The 19,273-nt window shown below is 41.0% G+C and overlaps 1 protein-coding gene and 1 long non-coding RNA gene across 5 annotated transcripts in view; one reads left to right on the top strand and one right to left on the bottom strand.

Annotated features, from left to right (window-relative positions):
* Positions 1 to 1,051: 1,051 nt before the first annotated feature.
* Positions 1,052 to 11,384, top strand: LOC139045688 (uncharacterized). Its single transcript, XR_011504585.1, has 2 exons — positions 1,052 to 1,214; positions 11,075 to 11,384. It is a non-coding gene; the product is annotated as an uncharacterized lncRNA (long non-coding RNA).
* Positions 11,385 to 15,170: 3,786 nt separating this feature from the next.
* CGRRF1 (cell growth regulator with ring finger domain 1) overlaps positions 15,171 to 19,273 on the bottom strand; it is a 32,446-nt gene continuing 28,343 nt past the window's right edge. For 3 of the 4 annotated variants that reach the window (XM_070513652.1, XM_014864705.3, XM_070513651.1), the window contains exons 9-10: positions 16,143 to 16,250; positions 15,171 to 15,929 (exon numbers count right to left, since the gene is read on the bottom strand). In XM_070513652.1, the coding sequence (XP_070369753.1) occupies positions 15,609 to 15,929; positions 16,143 to 16,250 (429 nt within the window). In that variant the 3' untranslated portion in view covers positions 15,171 to 15,608. The remainder of the gene's footprint in view (positions 15,930 to 16,142; positions 16,251 to 19,273) is intronic. The other variant, XM_014864707.3, reaches the window with a different exon arrangement.

Below are 19,273 nucleotides of genomic sequence, written 5' to 3'. Positions count from 1 at the left end.
AGAGCAGACTTGGATGGCTGAGCAGAAGTGCCCAGGACTGAGGAAGTTTGAAGACCGAATTAAAGTGAGCCAAGTTGGCATCTGCATCAGATGGAGCTCTATATTTGCCCCTAGGATCTAGGGTGTTTCCTGGAGAATGGGCACAGCTATGGTAAAGTAGCTTCTATATTAAAAATATTATTTCAAAATCATTATAATGCTGGCTCTCATAATCTTGTTAGGAGGTCTGAGAATAACTAGCACGTTGCTTGGCACATAGCAGGTACTTGATAAATATGAATTTGCCTTCTTTGTATGAACAAATTAGAGTGTGTTAATTTGGCTAATTTTTTTTTCTTTTTTTGAGGAAGATTAGCCATGAGCTAACATCTGCTGCCAATCCTCCTCTTTTTGCTGAGGAAGACCGGCCCTGAGCTAACATCCGTACCCATCTTCCTCTACTTTTTTTATATGTGGGACGCCTGCCACAGCATGGCTTACTAAGTGGTGCCATGTTGGCACCCGGGATCTGAACCGGCGAACCCCAGACCGCCAAAACAGAACGTGCGCACTTAACCGCTGCGCCACTGGGCGGCCCCAAATTTAGCTAATTTACACCTTGGGTCTGCCTCACATGGGAACATGCTTTAACACTCTTCAAAGACATGCTCTCTCAAAAGCCTCGGACGGGATTGCCAGGACTTCAGTGAGGATTTGAGGGGGTGAAGAGAGAGATGTGGAGGAAGGCACTGCAGAACTGGTGACAGATGGAATGTGGGGATGCTAAATCAGGAGCTGGGCCTGCAAAGATAGCAGCAGTGAAAGGCAAGCTGGGGAAGGCCCAGGAGCGCCGTGAGGGAGAGAAACTAGAGGTCAGATCTCCTTAGAAGGAGCTGAGAACTAGCTCAGTGTTGGCAGGGGCATCCATTCAGATAGAAAGCCGGGTTCTATTAGCCCAGGACAGAATGGTCATTGCCTGCATCAATCCCCTGTCTTCCCAGCACATTCTTACAGGATGGGATCATGGCCAAATCCCAGCCCAAAGCCTAGCTGCGGGCTGGCACGGGGACACGGGGCGCGCCAGTCTCACGGAAAGCACTTCAACTCCTGTGGAATCTGCTTTCACTTTTCACTCAAGTTCTCACCGCTGTCAAATTTTCAAGCTGTCAACTTTTCTTCACTGCCTCAATTTAGAGAATTCTTCCAGAGAAAAGACTTCTACAACTCACTTTCAGGTAAATAGAATGCCACTACCCACAGGCCGTGAGCGGCTGGGATTAGTTATGCTTCAAGAGCGAAACTGGAATGGGAATTGGACAAGTGTGTTGACTCCATCAAGAAAATGGAGTTTTTGTTGTTGCTGTTTTGGTGAGGAAGGGTGGCCCTGAGCTAACGTCTGTGCCAGTCTTCCTCTCTTTTGTATATGGGACGCCACCACAGTGTGGCTTGATGAGCGGTATGTAGGTCTGCGCCCTGGATCTGAACTTGCGAACCTGGCCACCAAAGCAGAGCGTGCAAACTTAACCACTATGCCACCTTGCTGGCCCCAAAAACGGTTTTTTAATTGTGGTAAAATATACATACATAACATTAAATTTACCCTTTTAACCATTCTTAAGTGTAAAACTCAGTGGCATGAAGTACATTCACATTGTTTGTGCAACCACCACCACTAACCATTTCCAGAACTTTTTCTTCATCCCAAACTGAAGCTCTGTGCCCATGAACCAATAAATCCCACTCCCAGTCCCCTCAGTCTCCTGACCACAGCTCTGCTCTCGGCCTCTGTGCATCTGCCTGCTCTAGGTCCCTCATATAAGTGGAACCATACAATACTGTTCTTTTGTGACGGGCTTCTTTCACTTAGCATAATGTTTTCAAGATTCATTCATGTTGTGGCATGTATTGGAATCTCATTCCTTTCTAAGGTTGACTATTATTCCATGAAGAAAACTTTTGAGACAGCTTTCTCTGGAATGGAGTTGGATAAAGAAGGGTTAACTGTAGTTTTTAGAACACTTAGTCAGATACACTGTCTTTCTGACTGTTTTCTAAACAGTATAATCCAAAACAATTAACTGGTACAGTTATTTAAATAAAGTATAAATACAAGCAAATGAGCCACAATTTCAAACACAAATGCAGATGGGTTCACACTTCTTAAAAATAAACAAATATGTGAAGCAATGTAAGTGCCTATCAACTGATAACTGCATAAAGAAGATATGGTGTATATATTTATATAATGGAATACTACTCAGCCATAAAAAAGGATAAAATAGCCCCATTCACAACAACATGGATGGACCTTGAGGGTATTATGTTGAGTGAAATAAGCCAGAGAGAGAAAGACGAACTCTGTATGACTCCACTCATAGGTGGAAGTTAACATAGAGACAAAGAGAACTGACCGGTGGTTACCAGGGGAAAGGGTGGGTGGGGGGAGGGCACAAAGGGTGAAGTGGTGCACCTACAACATGACTAACGATAATGTACAACTGACATTTCACAAGGTTGTAAACCATCATAATCTTAATAAAAAGTAAAAAAAAAAAAAAGAAATCTGGAATTTTTATATAAAATGCTTTTTCCACTTAAGAAAATATTAGCAACCAAATCTAAAAAGAAATAAAAATAAATAAATAAATATGTGAAATGTTAATTAAAAATTTTTACAGTAAAACATCTCATAAGGTATCATAGATAAATTTTCAAATAAACCCAGTCAGAAGGTTAAATACAATCATTGTAAAACTACTCCTACTTACAGGATTTATATAGATCGGGATTACAAAAGTGGGACCTTAGATGTTTTGGAGGGATAACTTGTGACAGATTGGCATGAGAGAAAGTAAAAATTACTTGTTCTAGAAGTCATCAAATCTTTATTTTCATCTTGATAATTGATTCAAGAACTGCCAATATCTTTTTCAACCACAAGTGCAATTGAAACGTGTCCACAGGTTTAAATGGTTGAAATTTTAAAATGTACAGATCGAAGGTCATATTTCTATAACCTAAACAAAGGTCAGACTCTTCTTCTCCAATGTTCTTTAAAGCACCTCTGTACGATGAGACTATCCCACGATTACTGGCGTCAACAACTTTCTCCTAACCAGGTCCTACCTATTGTTGCAGGGGACACATCAGACTAGATAGTGATTAAGCCCACATTTTCCACATCCTTGGATTGTTCCCAGGCAGAAAACTTATGAGAAACTGCCTAGTTACATATTTAAATTGTATTGCAAGATTTCTCAGACCCTTTATTATGCTAATTTTCATTGTGCCTCTTCTGGAAAGTATCTTGCATGGCAGGTCCTACACTTACTTGAGCCCAGAACCCATTCTTCACAGGTCGAGTAGTAGAGTGTTGCCTGGGATATGTTTTTGGAAATGCTGATAATAGTCTTGAGAAAAGCAATAAAAATGATGAAAGAGAGCCAGCCCTGATGGTCTGGTGGTTAAGTTCAGCGCACTCCGCTTTTGTGGTTCAGTTGCAGAACCACACCACTGGTCTGTCAGTTGCCATGCTGTGGTGGCAGCTCACATAGAAGAACTAGAAGAACTTACCACTAGGATATACACCCACGCAGTGGGGCTTTGGGGAGGAAAAAGAAAAAAAGAGGAAGATTAGCAAGAGATAGCTCAGCGCGAATCCTTCTCTGCAAGAAAAACAAAGGTGAAAGAATTTTAAAATTGTACCTACAGTTCAATGTTGAAAAACCATGTGTTTTTCAGACAATGCAGGAAGGAGACCAGTGATTAAGAACCCAAGCTTCATGCAAAACTGGGTTCAAATCCCAACTCTGCCACCTAGTAGTTGTGTCACATGGGCTGTTTATCTTTAATTGGTCTCGGTTTTCTGTCTACTTTAGTGAATTGAGCCAGCTTATAGGAGATAATATCTAATTGTATCAATTAGAGCCCAGTCAGGAGACAGAAAACATAATGACTATTTTTGTCAGAGATTATTAATATAAAGAGTTGTTAACTGAAAAGTCAAAAGGAGAACATGAACATGTCTCAGAGGTAGCCACTACAGGAAGCAGCTACCATGCACAGGGCTGGGGCAAAAGCAAAGAAGTTGGAATTACAAAAACGTGGAAGTTTGGAAGAGGGACCTCACAGAGTGGAACCGCCCAGAGCTCTGAGGAGGGGCGCTCTGCGAGGCTTGGGCTGGTTGGTATCCTGAGTGGGAGGGGTGAGGAAGCAGGTTTGGCCCATGTTGGAGGAAGTGCGAGCTGGATTCAACTGCTGCTCCTGGAATCAACCACCACTGCCAAGGTGAAGAAGCGATCTTCCAGTCCCCCTCTATTCCTCTGATTTGCAAAGCCTCATAGGGAGCCCATGGCAAAGCACAAATGTGGTCTGCAGAGTCTGCCCCAGCATCACAAAGCAGAGCACAGAGGGGTGGGCTTGGAGCTGAGGGGCAACAGCTTAATCACTCGTACAAACACCAAGTGCTTGGAGCATAGAAAGTACATGAGAGATATTCCTCCTCCTCCTGCTCACCTGGCTAATCGACTCAGTCTATGCCTGGTCCGGATTCGAAGAGCTTCTGAGGACCTAGCTATGATAAAGACAGAAGAGATGACATGCCGGAGCTTCACCTAATGGAATAAAACAAACAAGGCAGGCTTAACATCACATCTCAAATTTGAAATGTCTAAAACAGAACTCTTGATCTGCACTTCACGCCTACCCCCGGTCCCGGAATGCATTCCTCCCTTCCCCCTCTGTCTTCTAAAAGTGCCGCGTGGACAAGGTCACCTCTCTGCTTTGACTCTCCAATGATGCCCCACTGCAGAGAAGACAATCCTGACTCCTGCCCAGGGCCAAAAAGGCCTGACCCCCTCCAGCCCCATCCACGTGTCTCCTCCTCGTTATTCAGCTCCAGTCACACAGGCCTTTCTCTGTTCCTCTAACACCCAAGCTCTTTTTCACTTTGTACTTTCTGTTCTTTCCACCAAAATGCTGTGCCCAGGCTCTTGACAAGGCTGGTTCCCTCTTAACCCTCAGGGCTCAGCTCAATTGTAGGCTCTTCAGAGAGACCTTCCTGACACCATCCTATCTACAATTTCATCCTAACTTGCTTGTTTTCTTTGTAGTATGTAGCAAAAGCAGTATCATCTTATTTTTTTATTTACTGTTTATTGTTAGTGCCCCCATGCGTCCAAGTGAGTTCCATGAGGGCAAAGACCTTGCGTATCTTGTTCATCCTCGCTCTCTAGCACGAAGAACAGCAGCCAATTCAAAGAAGACCCTCTAAGCAGTTGTTGAATAAAAGAATGGTGTTCTGAGGGGGTACAAGCATGAATAAGACAGAGTCCTGCCTCCAGGGAACAACAATCCAATGGAGAAAGTAGACACATGCTCCCAGTTCCACTAACTGTTATCGTTCACTTTACCCAAGCCAGAAGCGTAAGAGCTATCCTAGAGTCCTCATCTCTACGATCAAAATTTTATCAAGTCCTGGAGCCGGCTCTGTGGCCGAGTGGTTAAGTTCTCACGCTCCGCTGCGGCGGCCCAGGGTTCGGATCCTGGGCGTGGACATGGCACCGCTCGTCAGGCCACGTTGAGGCGGCGTCCCACATCCCACAACTAGAAGGACCTGCAACTAAGATATACAACTGTGTGCAGGGGGGGTTTGGGGAGATAAAGCAGGGGGAAAAAAAAAGATTGACAACAGTTGTTAGCCCAGGTGCCAGTCTTTAAAAAAAAAAAAAAAATTTTATCAAGTCCTTAGGTCCTTATTGTTTCTCAACTGGAGTACTGTGATAGTATCCGATCCTGATTTTCCCACCTTTAGTCTTCCCCCAGTTCCAACTCTAAATCATCCTCCAAACTCACGTATTTATTTATAAGTGATTGACATGTTCTGCAGCTAACCCAAGATTAGTAAAATTTCATTTCCTATGCAGGTAAAAATAAAACTGAGTTCCAATATTTTCCCCACATCTACTTTGCAGATTGCTACACTTCAAACCACCTCCAACCCTGGTACTTCTCAAATTTGAGGCTGAAGTAAGTTAGTCTGAAAATGCAGAGAAAGGAGCTGTGCTAGTGTTCTTTTGCCTTGTCAAGGACATCACTCCAGCAATCGTTACTATGATCCCCAGCATCATCAATTTTTCCCTCTCTATTGGATCATTCTCAAGGGCATTCAAACATGCTGCTATTTTCTCCCATCTCAAAATTAAACGCCAGTAAACCCCTATCCTCCTACAGTTACCACAGCGTTTCCCTGCTCTTTATAACAAAATTCTCAAGAATTGTTTCTATGCGCTGCCTCCAATTCTTCTCCAACCATATTCTTCTACTTTTTTTTTAGTGAAAGGATCCCCGCCATCTAGTTAACACATCCGTTACTTTACATATTTGTCTTTTTTTTTTTTGGTGAGAACATTTAAGTTCTGCTCTCTTAGCAAATTTCAATTGTACAATACAGTGCTATCAACTATAGTCACCAGGTTGTACATTAGCTCCTCAGACCTTATTCACCTTAGAGCTGAAAGCTTGTACCCTTTTGCCAACCTCTCCCTATTTCCCCCACCCCCGAGCCCCTGGCAACTGTTTTTCTACTCTCTGTGTCTATGAGTTTGCCCTTTTTTCTTTTTAAGATTCCACATATAAGTGATATCATGCAGAATTTGTCTTTTTTTTTTTTAAAGATTTTATTTTTCCTTTTTCTCCCCAAAGCCCCCGGTACATAGTTGTACATTTTTAGTTGCGGATCCTTCTAGCTGTGGTATGTGGGATGCCGCCTCAGCATGGCCTCATGAGCGGTGCCATGTCCGCGCCCAGGATTCAAACTGGTGAAACACTGGGCTGCCGCAGCAGAGCGCGTGAACTTCACCACTTGGCTACGGGACCGGCCCCAGTATCTGTCTTTTTCTGTCTGACTTATTTCACTTAGCATAATGTCCTCGAGGTCCATCCATGTTGCCACAAATGGCAGGATTTCCTTCTTTCTCGTGACTGAATAATATTCCGTGTGTGTGTGTGTGTGTGTGTGTGTATCACATCTTTGTCCCGTCCTCTGTCAATGGACACTTCGGCTGTTTCCATGTCTTAACTATTTTAAATTATGCTGCAATGAACAAGGGGGTGCAGGTATCTGTTTGAGACAGTGATTTTATTTCATTCTAGATATATACCCAGAAGTGGAATTGCTGTATCATATGGTAGTTCTATTTTTAATGTTTTGAGGAAACTCCATACTGTTTTCCACAGTGCCTGCACCAATTTACATTCCCACCAACACTGCACAAGTATTCTCTTTTCTCCGTATCCTTGTCAACACTTGTTATCTCTTATCTTTTTTATAATAGCCATTCTAACAAGTGTGAGGTGATATCTCATTGTGGTTTTGGTTTGCATTTCCCTGATGATTAGTGATGTTGAGCACCTTTTCATGTACCTGTCAGCCATTTGAATATCCTCTTAAGAGAAATGTCTGTTCAAGTCCCTTGCCCACTTTTGTTTTTTTAAATAATTACTTTTTTTTTTAAGATTTTATTTTTTTCCTTTTTCTCCCCAAAGCCCCCGGGTACATAGTTGTATATTCTTTGTTGTGGGTCCTTCTAGTTGTGGCATGTGGGATGCTGCCTCAGCGTGGCTTGATGAGCATTGCCATGTCCGCGCCCAGGATTCGAACCAACAAAACACTGGGCCACTGCAGCAGAGCGCGCGAACTTAACCACTCAGCCACCGGGCCAGCACCCCTTGCCCACTTTTTAATTGGATTATTTGTCTTTTTGCTATTGAGTTGTATGAGTTCCATATATATTTTGGATATTAATTCCTTATCAGATATGTGATTTGCAAATATTTTCCCCCAATATATAGATTGCCTTTTCATTTTGTTGATGGTTTCCTTTGCTGTGCAGAAGCTTTTAGTTTGATGTAGTCTCGCTTGTTTATTTTTGCTTTTGTTGCCTTTACTTTTTTTGTGAAATCCAAAAAATCATTACCAAGCCCAATGTGAAGGAGCTTACCCCCTAGGTTTTCTTCTAGGAGTTTTACAGTTTCAGGTCTTATGTTCAAGACTTTAACCCATTTTGAGTTGATTTTTGTGTCTGGTGCAAGATAGTGGTCTAGGGTCATTCTTTTGCATGTGGCTGTCCAGTTTTTCCAACACCATTTATTGAAGAGACTGTCCTTTCCCCATTGCATATTCTTGGCTCCTTTGTCGTAAATTAATTGACCATATATGCATGGGTTCATTTCTGGGCTCTCTGTTCTGCTCCATTGATCCATATGCCAATACTACTCTGTTTCCATTACTACAGCTTTGTAACATATTTCGAAATGATGAAGTGTGATGCCTCCAGCTTTGTTCTTCTTTCTCAAGATCGCTTTGGCTTTTGGGGGTCTTTTGTTGTTCCATACAAATTTTAGGATTGTATTTCCTATTTCTGTGAAAAATGCCATTGGAATTTTGATAGGAATTGCACTGAATCTGCAGGATTGCTTGGGGTAGTATGAACATTGTAACAAGGTTAATTCTTCCAATCCATGAGCATGGAATATCTTTCCATTTATTTGTGTCTTCTTCAATTTCTTTCAACAATGTCATAGTTTTCAGATGCAGATCTTGGTTAAATTTATTCCTATGTATTTTATTCTTTCTGATGCAACTGTAAGTGGGATTGCTTTCTAATTTCTCTTTCTGATAGTTTGTTGTTAGTGTATAGAAATGCAACTGATTTCTGTATGTTGATTTTGTATCCCACAGCTTTACTGAATTTGCTTATTAGTTCTAACAGTTGTGTGTGTGTGTGTGTGTGTGTGTGTGTGCATGAGGAAGATTGGCCCTGAGCTAACATCTGTTGCCAATCTTCCTCTTTTTGCTTGAGGAAGATTGTTGCTGAGCTCACATCTGTGCCAGTCCTCCTCTGCTTTATATGGGAGGCCACCAGAGCATGGCTTGATGAGCAGTGCTAGATCTGCACCTGGGATCCGAACCAGTGAACCCCAGGCTGCCAAAGTAGAGTGCCTGAACTTAACCACTACGCCACCAGGCCAGCCCCAGTTCTAACAGTTTTTGGGTGGTGCTTTTAGAGTTCTCTCTATATAATATCACATCATCTGCAAAAAGAGACACTTTTGCCTCTTCCTTTCTGGTTTGGATGCCTTTCTTTCTCTTTCTTGCTTAAGTGATCTGGCTAGGACTTCCAGTACAATGAATACAAGTAGTGAGAGTGAGTGCCTTTGTCTTATTACTGATCTTAGAGGAAAAGCTTTCAGCATTTCACTGCTGAGAATGATGTTGGCTGTGGGCTTGTCAGATATGGCCTTTACTGTGTTGAGGCACGTTCCCTCTATACACAATTTGTTCGGAGTTTTCATCATGAATCTATGTTGAATTTTGTCAAATGCTTTTTCTGCATCTACTGAAATGTTTGTATGATTTTTATCCTTCATTTTGTTAATGTGGTGTATTATATTGATTCATTTGCATATGTTGAATCATCCTTGCATGCCTGGAATAAATTCCAGTTGATTATGGTATATGATTCTTTTAACGTATTGTTGAATTCAGGTTTGCTAATATTTTGTTGAGGATTTCTACATGCAGAAGAATGAAGGTGAATCCCCTTCCTTGTACCAATACAAAATTTAACTCAAAATTGATCACAGACCTAAACGATAAAACCGTTAGAAGAAAATCTATGAGCAAATCTTCGTGACTTAAGTTAGGCAAAGCCTTCACAGATATGACACCAAAAGCACAAGTAACAAAAGAAAAAAATAGATAAGTTGGACTTATCAAAACTTAAGACATCAAAATTTAAGGCTTTTGCACTTCAAAGAATGCCATTAAGAAAGGGAAAAGACGACCCACAGAATGGGAGAAAATGTTTGTAAATCATATATCTGATAAAGAACTTGTACGTAGAATACAAATTTTTACGTCAATAACAAAAAGGCACCCCAATTTAAAAATGGGCAAAAGATCTGACCAGATATACAAATGGCTAATAAGCACACGAAAAGATGCTGAACATCATTAGCCACTAGGGAAATGCATTCAAAACCACAAATATACTGTAGAATGGTGGTTGCCAGGGGCTGGGGTGAAGCAGAAATGAGGAGTTATTGTTTAACAGATATAGAGTTTCAGTTTTGGAAGATGCAAATGTTCTGGAGATCCGTTGGACAAGAATGCGAATATATTTAACACTACTAAACTGCAACACTTAAAAATGGTTAGGATGGTAAATTTTGTTATGTATTTTTTTACCACAATTAGATTTTTTTTAATTATTTAAAAACTCCCACAGTCATGCCATTACTACCCACTAGGATGGCAATAACCAAAAAGCAATAACAAGTGTTGATGAGGATGTGGAGAAATTGGAACCCTTATACATTGCTGGTAAGAACATAAAATGGTGCAGCTACTTTGAAGAACAGTTGGGAAGTTCCTCAAAATGTTCAACATAGAGTTATGACATGACCCAGCACTTCCGATTGTAGGTATATACACAAGAGAAATTAAAACATACGTCCACACAAAGACTTATAATCAATGTTCACAGCAGCATTATTCATAATAGCCAAAGAGTGGGAAAATCCAAATGTCCATCAACTGATGAATGGATAAACAGAAAGTGGTATATCTATACAATGGAATGTTACTTGGCAATAAAAAGGAATAAAATACTAACTCATGCTATAACATGGATGAACCTTAAAATCATTATGCTAAGTGAGATTTTGTGGCCAGTCACAAAAGGCCACATATTGTATGATTCCGCTTGTGGTTCTACATGTGACTCCACTCCATGAAATGTCCAGAATAGGCAAACCTATAGAGACAGAAAGTAGGTTGGTGGTTGCCTAGGTTGGGGGAAGATGGCAGTGATTGGGGATGACTGCTAATGTGCACAAGGTTTCCTTTCGGGGGTAATTAAACTGTTCTGAAATTGACTGTAGTAGTGATTGAAAAACTCTGGGTACATGAATACTATTTAACAGTACATTTTTAGTGGGGGAATTATATAGTATGTAGACTATATCTCCATTAAGCTATTAAAGAGAAAAAGACAAAACAAAAAAGGCATGCAGCTTTTCCCTTGTTCTCTAGGAACACCGCTCTTGGAATCCAGAGCCCTCATTTATGAAATCTGACTACGTGAGACCACGAGGCTGTGACAGAGTCCAAGCCACATGGAGAAGCCACATGTTGTCCTGGTTCAGCCCAGCTTTCGAGTCATCACAGCCCAGGCACCAAATACGTGAGTGAAGAAGCCCCTCAGCTCATTTTGAGTCAGCCCAAGTCATGTGAGTCTTCCCAACTAAGGCCCCAGGCAGGCCCATCCATGCCTGCTGTGTCCTGTCCCAACACCTGACCCCGGAATCTGTGAGCATAATAAAATGGTGGTGTGATACCACTCCCTTTGGGAATGGTTTGTGAAGACCACTCTTCCAGTTTCCTCCTACCGCACCGTCTGCTCCTTCTCAGTCTACTGGTTCCTCCCTAACCTCCCTGAACGTTGGAGAACCCACTGAGTCCGTGGGCCACTTCCATTCTTGTGCTCTCCCCCTTGGCCATCTCATGCAGACTCATGCCTTTAAATACCACGATAATGACCCCCAAATTTCTATCTTCAGCCCAACCTCTCCCCTGAACTTCAGAGTACTAAATTCACCTGTTAATTTGACATTCCTACTTGGATTTCCAACTGGCATCTAAAACCAAACAAAAGCAAAATTGCTCTTTTCCTCCAAACCTACTGGTTTTCCAGTCATTCCCTTCTCAGTACATTGCAACTCTCAGCCTTGTAGTTGTTAGGGCCTCTTTGCCCAGAGATTCACACGACTCACTTCCTGGCCTCCTTCAGGTCTCTACTAAAATTCCCGATGAGCCCTTCCCTGCCCATCGTGTCTGAAGCAGTAACCCTGCTCCCGTCCTTCCTATCCCCTACTCACTCATCCCAGCCTTGATTTTCTTCAGAGCACTGACCTCCACCTGATATATTTTCCTACCAATTTGTCAGTCTCTCTCTAGAATCTAAGCTCCACGGGGGACAAGGGGTTTTGCCTATTTTTTTCACTGCTATATCCTCATGCCCAAATAATCTGTAATGTCTTTGGCACTCAATAATTAATTATCGAATGAATAATCAAATGAGTTCAGGGAGCAGAGATTAGATCAAGAACACTAGTACAGTGTTGGCCTCAAAAGTAGATATAATACACCTCCTCTTTGGGGGAAGAAATAAAAGAATGCCTACAGGCTTTGAATAACTAAACAAAGTAGTAATACCTGTCACACATAGGGCTATGTGCTATGCCCAGGTCTAAGCACTTCACACCTATTAACTGGTGTAATCCTCTCAACGGCCCATAGGTAGAGGTTCTATTATCACCATTTTTATAAATGAAGAAAGTGAAGCAGAGTGGGGTTAAGTAATTTGTCCAAAGGACAAGTGGCAGAGCTGGGGTAAAAACCCAAGACATCTGATTTCAGCATCTATCATCTTAACCTCCATACCACATCATACTGCTCTCGAAGGTTCTTTGCTAAAGTGACGCAGCAGTGGTGGGGAACAGAATTGAGAAGAGTGGAAGAGAAACAGCTACCGGGAGTTTGCTATGGGGTCCACTAGGAGAAAAAATAAAAGGATTGTTGACCAGCAGTGAAGGCCTGTACGCAACTAAACAACATGGCTTGGAGGTGAACTCCCTGAATTGGTTAGGCCACTTGACCTTCTGTGGCAACAGCAGTAAAGACATAAAGTTAAGCCAAGTTTGTGGGTTGGTGGGGGCAGGTAGAGTGGAGAGGTCAAGAAAGCAAGATAAGACAAAAACACATTTGAAATAGTTGAGCAGGGAACCCAGGGGGAAGTTAATGAATTATTCAATACACTCAAGGACCCAGGAACTAGAAATCATGATGACAAGGAAGAAAAGATTCAAGAGGAAAATATATATAGAGAGAGAGATGGAGAGAGCGAGAGGGGGATTCAGTGTTCAAAATCTGGGAAATGGAGTTGAGGAATTATTCAGAGGGCTAGGACCGGTCTGAGGCAGGACTGAGTGAGAGTACAGGGTCCTCCTACCCTGCCCAAACCCCAGCTTGTCCATGCTGATGCTTCAAATTCCCACAAGCCAAGACAGAGCTCTTCACTCCACAATCAATGGAAAGACACCAAAAATACGATAGCCCCATGGGAGATAATTCAATGACTTATGTTGAGTCTCTAAGTAACCGTTTTTAAGTTCCTCCCCCAGAGCTGCTTTAGACCTTAAGAACTCTCACAGGCACCAAGTTGGGAAGAAAGCATCACAGGAGGAGATGGCTAGTCACCTGTCAAGTCTGCTTAATGGAGCCCTGATTGGGAGTTTTGGAAAGCAGCAACTAACCTATATAAACCAAATATTTTATCCAATAATCTATTCAAATAAAATGCTTTTATAGACTTTCTCACAAAATGTCACTTATTCACTGCTGTCAGCAAATTCTGACATAAGCCTCCAGGAGTCAGTGTACTTGTTTTTACTTGATTACCTACCAAATTCCTCATATTATTACCCCTGAGGGCAGGAAAGAATTACTTTCACAGCAGGACAAATCATCTTTAAGAGTTATGAAAAATGATGGTTGAATGGATAAACAAAATGTGGTACATACATAAAATGGAGTATCATTCAGCCTTAAAAAGGAAGAAAATTCTGATGCATGCTACAAAACAGATGAACCTTTAAAACATAGTGAAATAAGCCAGCAAATATTGTTGATTCCACATATATGAAGTACCTAGAGTAGTCATATTCACAGACACAGAAAGCAGAAGGGTGGGTACCAGGGCTGCAGGGAGGGGATGGGGTGTCAGCGTTTGATGGGTAGAGTTTCATTCTGGGATGATGGAAAGTTCTGAAGCTGAATACTGGTGATGGTACAATAACAGAACAATGTGAATGTACTTAATATCACTGAATTGTACACTAAAGAATGGTTAAATGCTGAATTTTATGTTATGAACCTTTTACTGCAATAAAAAGCTACGGAAAATGGAGTAAGACTGCAGGTGGAATGTATCTCAGATGAGAAAGCAACTATGTGTCTAGGGCAGTTTAGGTGCAAACTCTGTAAAGGGAAGCAGGTGGACTAGGACCGGGGAAATGATCTGAGCATCTCCCACACTGACACCACAGGGGGGGTTTCCCAGAGAACTGCTGGCTGACGCAGCAGGCACGGGAGCTGTGAATGCCCCACTTCCTGTGGCAGGGTCAGCACACGGCCTTAGGAATTTCTGAGGTGAGCATATGCTTCTGGCATGGATACTATGAGTTCAGGAGCCCTGCCTGATTCTTTGTAACCCAGACTCCCAAAAGGTATCTGCCCCTACAAGATATTTATTACATAGCTGTTAAATGCAGATGGAAGTTTGATTTGGTTTATAAAATGAAAAATAGGTAATGTCTTTTTCAGAGTGCTATATTTGATTGGAATGAAATGGTATTACGTGAAAACACTGATACAAGGACAAGGCATCATTCTTAATATAAACAGGACAAAAAAGGCTTGAAAATCTCCCTGGATGTCATAGTTTATTTACTGTGATCTAGTTTCTTGGTGAGTTGAAGGTAATTCCACTGAAGACACAGGAAGTTCTGATTCACTTTCTTCTCAGTCACCTTGGAAAGAGTTGGGGATGGGGCTTTTTCCTATCAGCTTCCTCCACTCTTATGAGGATGTCACAAGAGATAACAAGGTAGGTTACACTCGGAAGGACATGGGTTTATTCGGAATAAAAACACACTAGAAAAAAGGTGGTTTCTTTCAACGATTTTTCTGGTTCCAAAACCCCTCCAGTGTTGGATGGATCCACCGTGCAGGAGGAAACGTGAGGGAAGGCCTCGAGAGTCTCACAAATTTCCCCTGGTAGGTCCCATGCTGGTCATCTAATCACAGCTGACAATAAATTTAATTATCCAAGAAATTTTATTATCCATGTTTTATATATCTGCTTCCTATAAATGAGTATCATTTTAATCTATGATAAACTGAGAGCAGTCAAGAATTGTTTCTTGCATTTATGATTTAATAAGCTATATTTAAAAATTAAGATGAGTTTATGTGACTATGATTATAAGGAAAATTAGAAGCCAAATAGATGGATATTTATAAAAACTGATATTTCAGGAAAGGATTTAAAATTAGAAGCCCTTTTCAACTCCTTTGTAAAGTGAGGAACATACAATTACTTTAAGAAGAATTCAGTTTTTTCTCAACTGCACTCCAGATTACATCTAAGGAAAACATTCAGAAATCTTAAGACTTTTACCTCCTCAGAAATTTTTGATGGATTGCTTTTCAGAATTTTTCTAATCAACCTTATACAAAACCCTCTAGCTGATAAAAGGCTAAACGTTTACACTCTTCTCAAGAGTTGAATGAATTTTATGTATTAACACAGATAGTATTCCAGTATTCACCATACTGAACAAGAAGAAATAATTAATTGCCACCATCCATACAAACAGGAAGTTAAAATAGAATTTTTGTTGATGGTCAACACTGTAGATTCCATGTTATGATGAATTCCAAGAACACAAATTTCTGCATCTTCAGTGGAAAGTGTACTTCTCAACTTGAGGATGTAACGACATCCTCAAAGAGTTTTCAGTTTGTCTTTATCTTGCTCCTTTTGACTACCAAGTGCAAAGGATTCCTGAACAAGCTGCCTGCACATGGGGCACTGCTGGAAGTGCCTGACGCAGCCGTCGCACAGGCACGCGTGCCGACACGGCAGCAGCACCCAGTTCACAGCCCCGTTCTGGCACACGACACAGTCCCTGCTGCTCTCCTCAGGAGGCTCCAGCTCGCCTTCAGACAGTCCAGCCTTTTCCAACAGACTTCGGTCTGCACTTTTGTCTTCCGGAGAGGAATTACTGGAGGGAGCGGAATTATTATTTGCAGACATGAAAAGTTGCTGAAAATCAAAGAAACAAGTTTAATGACAATTACTCTTAAATCGGGGGTCATAAGAGCTGCTCAAAATTTATGAGCTAGCAAATCCAATGGCAAATAATAGCTAACTTATATGATAACTAACTGAAAACTACTATTCTCTCTTTACAAATGTTCATTCTTCAAAACTCTTAAAACAAAAGGGACAGAGATAAGACGATAGGGTACAACTTACCTTAAGATCATGAAATTGACCTTGAGCCAGGAGTAAATACTGATATAATATTCTACAGGAAAGTTTATAAGTCTTATCAGGAATATGAATTACTGACACCATGGAAATCTAAAATAAAAATTGAACACTGGTCAGTACTTAACTTCCTTATATTATTTCATAGATATGTGAAAAATGCTTAAATAAAAAGAAGAGGTTGATACATTGGAAAAGTTACACTAATTTTTTTAAAATCATAGTCACTAAAGAGGAACCAGTTACTGATAGGTTTTTGCCAGAATTATTTTAATTATACTCAAATTTACAAATTTAATATGATCCCAACAAAAATACTAATGAGCTTTTTTACAGAGCTATGAGTTGACTCTACAATTCTCATATGGAAAAATAACACATAATAATAGCTAGGAAAATAGTGAAAAGAAACCCATGAGGGGGACTAAGCGTAGTCAGATATTAACACACAGGGGCAGGCTCTGTGGCTGAGTGGTTAAGTTTGTGTGTTCCACTTTGGTGGCCTGGGGTTCACCAGTTTGGATCCTGGGTGCGGACCTACGCATGGCTCATGAAGCCATGCTGTGACGGCATCCCACATACAAGAACCAGACTAGGTAGTGAGGCTTTGAGGAGCAAAAAAAACAAAGAGAGAAAGAGGAAGACTGGCAACAGATGTTAGCTCAGGGACAATCTGCCTAAAAAAAAAAAGATGAGTTAGATATTAAAATATATTACAAAGCCTCTAAAGTTAAAACAATGTGGTACTGGAACATGAACAGATGGATGGAACAGAATAAACAGTCTAGAAACAGACCCAAATATGACAAAGATGGCATTTCAAATCAATGGGCAAAGGAGACTTTTTAATAATAGAAACTATTGGGACAAAAAGACAGCTATTTGGAAAAATATAAAATTAGATGTATCCCTCATAACATACATAAGAATAAACTCCAAAGCACAAGAGATGTAATTGTAAAAAAGTAAAACTACATAAGTACTAGCAGAAAACATGTGAATTCCTTTTTAGTGTCAGTGTAGGGAAAGACTTTCTAACTATTACTCAAACCCAGAGGTAGACAAATTTGACAAATGTGACTACAAAAAATTTAAAACTTGCATGACAAAAAGCACCATAGGCAAAGTCAAAAGACATATGACAACTGAATAAAAAGTTCACCATGGGGGCCGGCCCCATGGCCGTGTGGTTAGGTTCGTGCGCTCTGCTTCAGCGGCCCAGGGTTTCACCGGTTCGGATCCTGGGCGTGGACATGGCACCGCTCATCAGGCTGTGCTGGGGCAGCGTCCCACATGCCACAACTAGAAGGACCCACAACTAAAAATACACAACTGTGTACCAGGGGGCTTTGGGGAGAAGAAGGAAAAATAAAATCGTTAAAAAAAAAAAAAGTTCACCATGTATATCACAGGCTATGGGGTAATATTCTTAATTTATGAAGAACATTTACAAATTTAAGAAAAAGTGACAAAAGTCCTGTAGAAAAATGGGCAAAAGACATGAACAGACAATTCACAAAAAGATAAAAACATGGTCCTTGGCAATATTAAATGATGTTTAATTTCACTCAGAATATGCTAAGTGCAAATTAAAACTTCACTGAGATAGCATTTCTCATTTAACAGATTAACAAAAACTCAAAAGCTTGTCAACACACTCTATGGAGAAGTAGGTCACTCTCATATATTGCTGGTGGAAATGTGTTAAAAAAACAAAAGGCACAACCCCAAAGGCGCCAGCCCAGTGGAGGGGAATTTGGCAATATGTAACAGAAGGACATGCATCTACCCTTCAACCACACAACCTCAACAATACTAAAATACATACGCACAGATTATTCAGCGAAAGATTATTTGTTATTGGAGAATACTGGAAACTCCCTGAATCTCCAACCACAGGAGACTGGCTGACTAACCATGGTGCCCGCACCCTACACACAATGGAGCGCTGTGCGGCTGGAAAAGTGAGGAGGAGCTCCAGGGCGAATTCGGAGGGATTTCCAGGAGATGTTATAGAGTGAAAAAAGCAAGAACATGTATAGTGTGCTACCTTTTATGTAAGAAAGAGAGAAAACAAGAAAAAATATATATATTATATATACAAAGAATATATATATGATATAAATATAAGCACTTATAAATCTATGTATCTCTATCTATCAATATCTGCATCTTCTTATCATTACAATAAGAAACATAAGAAGTATAAATGAGAAACAATGAACCTGGTTATCTCTAAGGACTGGGGTGTGTAAGAACCAGGGGAGGAGATACGGAAGCGAGTGACATATGAGTACGTTTCTTTAGATAGTTTTCGGACTTTTGGGAGAACTAATCCAAGTAATTTATGGACACGGTATTTGCCAACAAACTCTCAGTCTTGGGCAGGAAGTAGGGAGAGGGCAGTTTGAGCAAAAATAATTAAATTCAGTAATGAATTATAAACCACTGGGAAAAAAAAGGAATTCCTAAGGCTTTATGGATAACAATAAATAAACTAAGAAATAAAAGGGAGGTCTCTTACCTCTAGCAGAATGCTGAGGGCTGACTGGAGGGCTGGAGTTGGAAAAATAATCATTTTGTAACCATCACAGTAAAGATAAATCTGGTAAGAATCATCAGTGGATAGGAGTTTTTGATAAAGAGTGGGATATCTGCGTGATCTTCAAGTGCCTTCCCAGAGACTGCTTATTATTTGCAAGGGACGGAACAAAAGGAAGAGTGAAGAAACTAGACAGAATCTTGACTGAGAGATCACAACTGACATCACCAATGAGGGAAGAGACTCCCACACGCCTGGAGAGGCGATGCCCTGAAAAGCCCACATCACCACCTGCGCACACATGGGCTGACAGTGCAGAGCTCCAACCTCATCCTGACAGCCGTGCGACAGACAAAACAAAGGAACATTCTACTCTACAACGAGTATGCAACTGCGTTCTGCAAAAATGCTGACACCATGAAGGACAAAGGAAAGCTGTGAAATGTTCCAGATTAAAGGAGGCTAAAGAGACATGACAAATACAGTATCTGACTCCAGACTGGTCTGTACCAGAGGGAAAAGTTGTAAGAACACCATGAGAGGTGATAGACTAGATACAATATTACCTCAATGC

Source organism: Equus asinus, chromosome 7 (genome assembly GCF_041296235.1).
Source record: "Equus asinus isolate D_3611 breed Donkey chromosome 7, EquAss-T2T_v2, whole genome shotgun sequence".
Taxonomy (NCBI): domain Eukaryota; kingdom Metazoa; phylum Chordata; class Mammalia; order Perissodactyla; family Equidae; genus Equus; species Equus asinus.
The sequence above is the reverse complement of the archived record's forward strand: the minus strand, read 5'-3'. Positions and strand labels throughout refer to the sequence as shown.